The 11,557-nt window shown below is 35.0% G+C and overlaps 1 protein-coding gene across 1 annotated transcript in view; it reads left to right on the top strand.

Moving 5' to 3' along the window:
• The window catches only part of RYR2 (ryanodine receptor 2), a 323,964-nt gene extending 321,964 nt beyond the window's left edge, over positions 1–2,000 (top strand). Inside the window, exons 104-105 of the mRNA XM_086460401.1 lie at positions 165–216; positions 1,905–2,000. Coding sequence (XP_086316527.1) covers positions 165–216; positions 1,905–2,000 — 148 coding nt within the window. The remainder of the gene's footprint in view (positions 1–164; positions 217–1,904) is intronic.
• The last annotated feature ends 9,557 nt before the right edge of the window (positions 2,001–11,557 follow it).

Genomic DNA, 11,557 nt, shown 5'->3' with positions numbered 1-11,557 from the left:
GAAAGTGTATTTATTGTGTCTGGGAAGATTATCATAAATAGAACTCTTGAACTTGTAAGTCCATGAACAAGCATTATCACTGTAGATGCTGGAAAATATCCATCCCTCTGTGGATTGCCTAATGTTTCCAAATATTGTATTCATAACTGTTTGTTTGCTTGTAGGTTTTTTCTGATGTATCTTATTAACAAAGATGAAACAGAGCATACAGGACAGGTAGGTTGAGCAACTCTGAATGTCAACAGTTATTAAATAAGACTGTTTTATATAATATATATATATATATATAAAATATATAAAAATCATTCAGGCTTGGGAAAACTAAGAGTATTCTAATGAATAGCTCCCTATATGGTATGTAATTTAATTCTCATTCTAAACAGTTCTTAGGACTTTGGTTTCTTAATGTTAGATTGAGTATCAATTCTGTAGTACTTCCTATTTTGTTATCTGACCTGTTAGTCTTAAATTGTTACTTCCACAAAATATAAATACAGACTATAAACAAAAATAATGTGGAACAGAACATTTAGTTATCCTATGAAAGCAGCACTCTTCGTTTCTCCCCATTGCCTCTTTTTTAATAGTCTTGTCATTATTATTATCATTATATATGATCTTCTGTGTCTACATTCCTGGGTAAGTCCATATGAAACAGTTTGTGCTTATATTTAAAATTAAACCTGTGGGAAAAGTTTTCCCTGGAGGTTTCTTCTTTGCTATTCTTTCAAGCTTCTGGTTTTTCCTTCAACTTCCTTTAAATATACTTAAAGTCAGAAAAAAGTGTATAAAATTTACAGACTATTGTTTTTTCTAGTGATGCTCTTGCAGCTGACTAAGCAAATGTTCCGATGTTGCCAATCAGAAAACAAAAAACCTGAAGAGCATCATATACATAGCCCTACAAATTTGTGTCAAAGGGATGATTTGCTATAAATCCATGTAGCTTACTCCTTCTGAACTCTGATGTATGTGCTGGGCACTTATAGTCAGCTTCTTTCCATAAATCTTCTCAGCCTTGTCCAGTATCAGAGTTTATGTATTCACTTTGCTATTTTTGAACATCCATTTGTCATTTGAGAATTGGATATTAAATGAAATTTTTTAAAAAGTGAGTTTATTTACATTTTCTTTTTTCGTGTCATACAGCGTGTCCTACTGTATTCACTGAAGCCAGATTTCTACTAACTATTAAGTTTTGATACTGTTAGCTGATAATTTGAAAATTGAGAGTACTTCCTAGCACATAACTTCCAGTGACATGGTTTAGTGGTGGACTTGGTAGTGTTAGGTTTATGGTTGAACTTGATGATCTTAAAGATCTTTTCCAGCCTAAATGATTCTACGATTCTATAACTTGTGTAACACATGTCCTTTCTATCATGGAATTTGTATAATAAAAAGCACATTTAAGTGGTGTGATTAAAATGGAAATAAATTAACAGACATATCCTTTACTATACTTTGGACTGCCTAGAGACAGAGCCTTACCTGGACAAATAATCAGAAAGAAGAAAAAAGCCCCACCACTCATCCAGAAAATAATGCTCTTCTAAGGAATACCTTTAAAGACCATTTTGGTTTCTGTATTGTGGTAGGCATATTTTGAAATGACTGATGTAGAAATTCCGTCAAATTTCTATGACAGAAAATATTCTGCTTACTCTGGTATTTGTCTTGTGACTTGCTTTAATTGAGCTTACAATGCTCCTGGATGTGCAATAAGAACTAAACTAGGTGGTCCTCTTATGTGTTCCTCTAGTGCTTTTTCACTAGGTGACAAAAATCTAAAAGCTACTCTAAACTGATGAAAATCATTAACATGATTTTGTAGGTTGATATACAACATCTTGACATGCACTTCACTGAATTAAGTTAAATCATTTGAATTATATTTCTTTCAGGAATCCTATGTATGGAAAATGTATCAAGAGCGATGCTGGGAGTTTTTCCCTGCTGGTGATTGTTTCCGAAAACAATATGAAGACCAGCTCAACTAAGCAGAGATGAGGATTTCCAAATGAAAATATGTCCATGCGTTTCACAACTCTCTTGGGAGCGTCCAACAGGTTTCTTAAATCCCCAAAGCTATGTGCTTTTTGGAGCACCGAAGCTCTGTTTTTAATGACCCAACTGCACTTTTAATTTCTTGTGTGTTTGCTTTGAGAACACTGGAGTAAAGAACAATGAAAAATAACAGCAACTCTGGAAAACAAACCAACCACTTGCACACACAAAAGATATCTCTATACATAGACAGCTTATTTCTGAAACTGCCAGCTGATGCCCTTGTCTATAAGATCACACATGGGGTGACATGGTAGCAACACTCATTCAATCTGTTTATTTCATCATCCTGAAAGGAACTATATGTAGTTCGCAGAGCACTGTAAAAGATTGTTGTGGACACTAAGTTGTGGGGAAATAGTGCCTTACTATATGTGGGTTGAGCTATGCAGAAGATGAGTGCATGATGACATCATTTTTTATTTTTTTTTCCTTTGTGTCTTCCCTTTCTTCCAAGTTAAATATTTATTTTGTGGTTTTGGTGGGTTTGGGAGGAAGGGATTTGATTGTGCACATCTTTTTAATAAGACTGGAGTGTCTCAGGACAAGATTAGGTTATTTTCATCAAGTTCATTTCACATTTACCTTCCTCTTTAGCTTTTGCTCTTATTTTGGTAATGCTCTGATACAACACTGCAACTTTATGAAATCTTTGTATGAAAACAAGATGACTGCAAAAACACTTTAACAAGAAATGTTTCATTGCATGTTTATTATGCAAGTTTAAAACAATCAAAAAACCAACCTTCAGAAGCAAGTTGATCAACATGAAAAAACATTCACAATAATTATATCCATAGTAACAAAGTGTTGTGGGCTTTATTGTACATCTGGAACAAGTGTCATCAGCCAACAATGTATCTGTTATGAACTTGACAGTAGTTTTGGTTTCTTTTGTTTTTCTTTCTTTCATTTCTGCCACCTGTGATTGATAGTGGAGTTGAAGATTTTCTTGTTAAATTATTTTTTAAAAGCAAAGCTGAAGCAATATCCATTCAGGGACTCCATCGGTTGCATCATGAAACACCAACAATGTGTACATCACTCCATTTTGAGTCCTTTTCAATTGTAATGCCAGTGTTTACAAATAAAAAGAGAGATTCAGAATGGAAACAAGCTGGTTTTGGTAGCATTTGAGGTCTTTGTTATGTAGTCTTTTTATGAACCCATGAATTAATTACACCCACTTCAAAACAGGATTAAGCTGCTGTTTCCTCAGTGAAAGATTTTGGCCTTGTTTTTTTCTTCTGGACTTCTTGCTGTTCTGTTGCTGCACCTCATTTCTTTACAGGCCACAGTTTTGTCATAAAATAAATTGACTGTATCAATGTTCAGTTATAAGTAAGAAAAACTATAACTAAAAAAATAACCCTTTAAAAATACTAATTCTGTATTCTTAAAACCAGGCTTTCAGTTCAGCAGATTGTGAATATTGCTACTCTGAAATTAGGATTCTGATGAAGACTGGTAAAATTTTCTCAAATTCTACAGTATTTGAGGCCAGAGGCTGGGCAGGCTGGTGATGGTGGGAGGGGAAGGTACAGAAGCTACAATTTGTATTCGGGTTTTAAACAACCCTCACGCAATTTGGAGTATTCATTCCAGCTTTATTTCCTCCCTATTTAGCACAACTCCATGAAACACTTTGAATCAGCTTTTCTGAGATTTGCATATAAGATTTAGAAATTGGGGGTTGCAATGATGTTCCTTTTTGGGTGTACAACATGAGAATAGTTGTTGTTTGACACACAGAGACACACTATTTTGGTTTTGCACATTTTGTTGAGAAACACGTAGCTGATGATTCTGACTGATATTTCAAGATCCGTTTCTTGAAAACAAATTCAAATGGACTTTGTAGGCAAATACCAGAATAAAAGTGACATGTTTCTGTAACCTTATCTTCTACGTCACAAAGCTTCTGGGACATCCTTGCTGTTGAATCCAGTATGCTGTTTAACAAATACATGTGAAGCCACACTTAAACACGAGTCTTTCAGGATGAGATCTGCTGATTATATGGTGCTGGAAAAACTTTGGGTTTAAGTATGAAAAATTTTCATTTATTAAATAATTATAACTTTCACAGAAGCAAGTTCCTACAGCTAAGATCTGGTTCTTGAGAGTTTGCAAGGTTAGTGTTCACTGCTGAAAAAAAGATGGGAGCTAGCTTTGGCAGACCTTCAGAGCCTGATTGATGCTGTCCCCTCTGCAATGGCTTTCTGTGAGCCCCTGAAACGACATTTCCTATTTTGTTCACTGGATAAAACTTAACACAGAGAGCCTTTTTCTTAACAATTTACACATCTAATTGAAGAAAAGAAACTCACTTTGAAATGAAAAAGAAGAGTACATTCATAGGAGACTGGTTTATTTAAAAAGTATGCGTTTCCTGTGACTCATACTGTTTCTGACACTAATGTGTACTTTTAACAGGATAATATTATTCACCCAGGCCACATGCTACATGATACAGGCTGTGGTGTCCAAGTTAATACTGTTTAGTTTGTTTTAGACTTAGACAAAATTGAAGTGAATTCTTAGATTTTATTAAATATTACTGAACTTACTGTGACAAAAGCAACTTCATTGAATTTTTGTGTTGTAAAAGTCAGTAAAATAAACAATGTGATCAAATGAACGCAGCCAATCAATACAGACAAGTCTCTGCTTTAATAGTTGTATCAAAATAAATTGACATTGACATATGTGTCCTATATAGTAGCACAATGTAGAAGACCAGGTAACATGATGTCACTTGAAAACTGCAGTTTTAAATCCAAGAAATTCAATTATAGTGCTTATACATGTGATATTTAAGATAAGGTTATTCTACACACATATTTGTGTATGCTAATTTTTTTTTCAGCTGATGGCTGAGTTTACTGATTTTGTCAGTAAAACTGTAATTTTCAGGAGGGACTCTTGCCATTCATTGAAGACAGCAGAGAGAGAAATGTTGCTGTTTACTTCTGAATGCCAAAAGTATTGAGAAGAGCTCTAAAACTGATGATTTAAGTGCATATATGTTGATTTTATCAAAGAAACAAAGGAATGAATGGCAATGGAAAAGCGATGTAAGATAGAAGAGTAGTTGAGATGTGATTCATTTGTGGAAGTTGTTACCTGTTTATATCCTGTTCCACTTAGAATTGTGTTACCTAATGTTTATTACAATACTCAGTTCTTATGTTGTTCCTTTCCCTAAAATTTTGAAGCTTCAGCCTGTGTTTTTTTCTGAGACAAGCACAGAATACAGAACATAAGAAAAGGACGCTGTAATATCCTTGTCCTGTGTATTACTACAAGATAAATCCCTTCATTTTGGCCACTAATGTGCTATTTAAGTTGTTGAATATTTTTATTTGTAGTATGTTCCTACTGTTATAAGACTCTTACTAATGAATAATAGCATTTTGCTTATGAATTGCATTAATATTTCTTTCTGTAACTCCTGTGATAACATTCCTACCATGTTCAGAGGCACTGAATAATTCCCTTTACTTATACAATCACCTGTAAAGTATTCATAGGATGTAATGTTTTCCAGGTTTTTTTCTTTTCTAAAGTAGAGTGTGTATTAATTGGGATTTTTGTTCATTAGCCAAAACAAATATGATTGTGGTGTCCAGAGCAGTCTCTGTCAAAGGATATCACAGAGAGCATGCGTGGGTGGGTATGTTCTTTGATTAAATCTGTCTAGCATTTATGCTCAGAGATGTAACTCCTTCAATCTCTCTTCTTAAGTCATAGACATTTTTATTTGTATATTTATTTGCTTATTTTTTAGTGTTCTTCAGCTTTTCTAAAGCCATGCTAAACCATAGAGGCTTGGTTGCAGATACAATTTCCAATTATATCATCTTACAGTCACTTCTTACTGAAGATTTGCAAAATATTTAAGCACAAATATCCATTTATAGGTAAGCTTTTTTTTTTGCAGCTGCCTATAGGTAAGCTCTTTTTTTTGCAGCTGCCTCTTTTTTTTCTTTTTTTTCTTTTTTTCCTTTTTTTCTTTTTTTTTATTTTGAGGACCCTTTATCTTTTTATGTGTTTTCTGGATTAGGGCTTTCTCTGTCATCTGCACAGTGTTTTATCTATACCTATGCAATTTCTTTTATATAGTTTTCTTCAAAATTATCTTTTTGTTTGTTCAGATATTCTTTTAGGAAAAAGGATGAGTCTCTCGGGTGATAAAGATGACCCTTCTCAGCAGTTGTTGAAGATCTCTGGCAGCCAAACAGCATCGTTGTGCCGTGCCAATGGAGGTCAATAGTTGAGACAATTTTTTATATGAACAGCTTGCTTTTGTAATTACATAGCCAAGGGCTGATCTGCAGTTACAAGGGTTTGACCTGTACATTTTGGTGCTGGATGGGAAGATCTGAGTGAAAGTTCTCTTGACAAAAATTTTGAAATTTCTGAAATATAAGGGGAAAAAGCTAAAAAATCCACAATGACAGCGAACTGAAGGTCTTTGCTATCTATCCATTGTGTAAATGCTCCAAGTTTGCATGTAAGATGTACTTGCTATGTTGCTTAGTAGAAATTGTGGTTATATAGCCTAAATACCCCTCTCTCAGGTGTATGTTAAATAAGGACCTTTGGAACACTGAAAGGTGGCTAAATAATGCTGAAACATGCAATTTGAGATTTGAAATAAATCAAAACGTTTTGGTTAATTGCTGTTTATGTACTGTTAGTAGAATAAAAGGAAACTGCGTGAGTTGAATGCATTGAAAATAACAGAACCACCCAGGGAAAATTAGAGCATGGAAAGTCCTGAAGTAAAAGAAAAAAAATAGCATGAGAAATAAAGAATATGAAAGAAAGGTATTTCTTTCATCTGTTGAAAAGTGGGATTTTGTCATGAAACCTTCAATGAGCTCTGTTTCTGCACTACTGCTGTGACAATTCTTCTATATTTCTTCTTAAACTCTTAAGAACTGTATTTTTCTGTGATACTAGGTGATGTCTAGAAAATACACAGATAATAAGCTTTTCTAAAAATAGCTTTATAAATTAAAAGGGTTGAAAACCAGAATTTTTGTTAAGTGGGGTTTCTGGGTTTTCATGATTTATTTTAAAATATTTTTTGGTACTGAAAGTGAGCTTCAGCATCGAAACCGAGAACTAAAGTTTTATTCTGTCAGCTGCCATACCTGTTCATAATAAAACTATAGTCTCTAGCTGAAAGCCTGCGTGAAGGACAAGGGACAAGACACAGCTTCAGTATATGGACAGGAAAGGTCAAATTTACAGTAGGATAGGATCAGGAACAGAATAGGTAATCGTGAAAAATTCATCACCTACCTACTTATTAGGTTATCTGCAAGCAATGTAACTGAGAAGAAAAAAAAATTGTAGGAGGAGAAGTCAGTTGGTGTTATGCATAGCAAACTTTTTTGAAGAATATACTTTTTTTCGCTTGTTTTCCCCCTCCAGTAAATTAATGCTGCATAAAATCCCTCAAGCTCTGTTTCATTACAAATATTTTTTCATTTTTAAACAATATTCACTTAGAGTTTGAGAGTTAGAAATTATGCTTGCTTTTAATCTTAAAACATTAGCATTTTTGAAGCTTGGTGTGTTTGAATTTCAAACGAAGATGCATGTTTCAACTGTTTCTCCACTCTGTGTCTTTGAAGGAAAAATAGCCTGCTATTTAACTCTGCATTTATAAGCAAAAGAAGTACCTGACTAGCACTAGTGTCTTTTCTCCTTCCTGCCCAGCCTTTGAGATATGTTAGAACAATGCTATAAATTGCTTTAAAATTAGGTACGGGGCATTAACCCAGATCTGTCACACTCCCTGCTCTCTCAATGATTACTGCACTAAAGTCTTGTGATCTTGCGATTCCTGCAGCTTCATCTTCTGTAACACATGGTGGCAGAAGGTAGAATTCAGCAAAGTATGAGGGTTTTTTTTTACTTCAGCATGTGATAGTTGTGTCTATAGGCCTGAAGGTTTTGTAAAGAAAAGGCAGCAACGTGAAAGTAATTTGAATTAACTGGGAAAAACTGCTGAGAACTGTCTTCACTGTGTTACAATTAAGTATGCATTGTAATAAAAGGTGGATAATTTGATTTTTGAGTGGTTATAAAGTGTTACTCTGATAAAGTAGATATAGTGAAGTTAGTAATATCCACGAATATCAAACTCCTTAAGGAGCTCCTAGCAAGTGGACACCCTGTATCCTACAAAGATATCACAGTTGTTTTGCTTCCCGCAGCAACTACTAGTGAATAAAACATGATGTGAGCGAAATGGAATAAGTAAAGGTTCATGAACTGTTGTTATATTTCTTTCGAGATTAATAAATTGCAGTAATTGTGAAGAAAGTGTTATTCTCAGCTTTGTGCCTGTCGTGCAGATCAGCAGGAAGTTAGCAGAATGGATGACATCTGGCTTAAACAGTGGCATCCAGTGAAGCTGCGGTTCCATCCTGTGGTAATGTGCCCAAGCATAGGGTAAGTGCATCCAATTCTGAAGGAGTTCCTTCCCCGTCTGCCTCAGTGCCAGGGAAAGGACTGACCATCTGTATTTTCTCAGTTGAGTTATTGGCTCTGTCCTCTGGCAGCAGACTGCATACTGCTGTAACTGCTGATACACAGACACTTGCAGACACTTCCTCACAAGAAGAAATTAAATTAATTGGGCAACTGCTAAGTGCTGAAAACAAGGCATATCCTTTTATCATGTGGTCCATCCTAATGGAAGGAAAGAAGTATATGCACTGACTAGGAAATAAACTAGTAGTGCGACTAGACCGTATAGCAGGCAGTTGATTTTTTGGGTCTGTCCAAACAAGATAAAATTTCAGGCACTAAGTAAAATATTGTGGGCATTTTAGGTATCTACAATCTATGTTAGAATAAGTGGCCTCATAGGTTTGAAGTACCTGCTAAGCTGTTTTTAAGTGCTGCACAATAATAAACCAAATTGTTGCTGTTGAATATTAATATAATGTTAAACCCCAAAACTCAGTATTAGTTCCTAGCTATTTAAAAAGATTATTATCTTGATGCTCATCTACATGCCTTGCTTTAAACTGCTTCAAGTGATAGGTAAAATGATGGTTTCTCTTTGCTGGAGCACAGTATTTTAGAAAATAGTGTTTTATAGTGTTCTGTGCATATCTGGAAAACAATTCATTGTTTAAATAGACGTGGCAGAATGGTATGTGCTTGGGACAGAAAGTATAGACACTGAATTTCTTTTCTTCACTGGTTCTTTATATGCTTGGACAAGCGCAGAGTTAATAATAATTTAAATAAAAAACATAAAGATAGACCCATCATCTCAGAATTTGCCTGTCACTGGCTCAGCTTTCATTGTTCTTGACTATAATGAAGCGAGTTTACTTTGTATTTGCTGAGACTTCTGCCCCATATCAAGAGATTAATATCACATACTTTGCAGTACTTGGAAGTAAAAAAGCCAAAATAATCCTGGATTATTTCAGAGAAAAATGTAATATAATTTCCTTAACTGCTAGTGTTTTGCAATTTAAGAAGCCTATTTCTTGTTTAAATTTTGCTTCTACAAATGATTTCAGATTCCCTCTGGAGAGTCACAGACTGTTATGGTTAATATCCAGACGGAAATCATTCTTTTTATCTTTTTCCAAATCTTCAGCTATCTAGATGACCCTTAACATCTAAATAGTATGCAAATGTAGGATAGTTAGAGACTTTCCAATACTGAGTGCTCATGGCAATCTCCAAAGTATGTAACGTATGGTCTATAAAAATGTAGCTTGTATATGCTTCATGGAACTGATGTGTAATTATTTACTTTTTTTGTCACAAATATGAGGTTTTCGTAAGGAATCTTTGTGCAGTCTGCAATCGCAGTAGCCTCTTATATGGGGTTATTTGATTTTTTAAAAAATCAAGGTAATTAATATACTTGCAAGACTAATAAGCATATTTCACCCAAATAATTCTTATGCAGGCTGTGACTTCCTTGCCATAGGTAAGCAACAGAGTTAAAAAAGGCTGGTTAAAATAAGCTTATGAGGGACTAATCTGAATAATACTGCTTAAAATGTGGTTCTGCCTGGGAGAACTGTTAGAAAATAATTCATGTTAAATTTTCCTCCTGTTCTTTGCCGCTTAATTTGTCAACTGGGGCAATGTAAGCTACAAAATCTAGAGCTATGAAAGGACCTTGCTGTACAAGGCTGTTTTATAGTTAACATTTTGCATGTATGATCAGCTCTTGATAACTGTGGTCCAATTATCCATCTTGCAGATTAACCGTGATTTGCATGTAGAAACATCTATGTTGGCATTGTTTTGACCAACTTGGATGTAGAATCAGTAGACAAACGTATTTGTTGTGCTTGTCATCTTACCACTGTAGACTGATGAAACTCACATTTTCCTGAGCCCCAGGCACAGTATCTGATCAGCCTTTTTGCCTTTGCATGCTCATTGTGTCTATCTGTGTCTTAGTTTGCATTCCCAGGATTCGGATTATTTTTATTACCCGAGATTCATGTAAATTGTTATATGCTCCAGAAATGCAGAAGACTATAGCCAGTGGGGCCTTAAGTGATGCACCACAATTAACCTAACATGGAGAACTTGTTGGGGCAAGACGAGTTCTGGCTCAGGCAGCTGGATCTAGGGTGCCATATTTCCAAGTTACATGTTTCCTTCTCTGTGGACATGACATGCACAGAGAGATGATATGTACCTATCCAGTTGCGTGGGAACAATGAAGGGTTCCAAACAAATGTAGGAGGCAGGAGGTGGCAATCCTGAACAAATAAATGAATCAACCCACAAAACTTTTGCACAATCCTGAATGGCCCTCAGGGAAGTAAATGACCAGGAGTGGGCAAATTTAATTGTTTTGACAAAATGACAACTGAGAAACATATCAGAGGTAATGTGTGTGATGAGGTTTAGGGAAGTCTCAAACCTACTGTATGTACTCTGACTGTGCTGTGCATATATGGCAGAGTTGGTTACATGGCAGTGAAAACAATCCTACCTGTGCAACAGTCTGTGTCGCCTGTCCAGCTGGAAAAGGGAAATTCTGGCATAAATGCTAATTAGGGAAGAATTAAAGCTTTTTGTAATGGGAAAAGAGCCTGTTTGATGCATACAGTTACTATTATCTACTCTGCTAATGCTATTACATGGTGAAATTATACAGTAACCTCTTAAATGAATATTCAAAATGAAATTAACTTACTCAAAATTGGACCTGAAAAGGTTGATGTTTCTGTATACCGCTTTTGCAGTTCACCTGTATTCTTAGTATTATATGAATATTTAGTGGACATGGTGGTGTTGGGTTGACGGTTGGACTTGGATGATCTTAGAGATCTTTTCCAACTTTAATGATTCTATGATTCTATGAATTAATCAAACTTGTCTATTTTTGAGGCATAAAATAAGCTAAACATTAGGAACAACGGCTTATTTTATTTTGACTCTTGTAAACCCCATACCTGTTTACAGTTTAAGTGAAATA

This window comes from Leptosomus discolor, chromosome 2, assembly GCF_034619465.1.
Source record: "Leptosomus discolor isolate bLepDis1 chromosome 2, bLepDis1.hap2, whole genome shotgun sequence".
NCBI lineage: Eukaryota > Metazoa > Chordata > Aves > Leptosomiformes > Leptosomidae > Leptosomus > Leptosomus discolor.
This window is presented reverse-complemented; position numbering and strand designations above follow the sequence as displayed.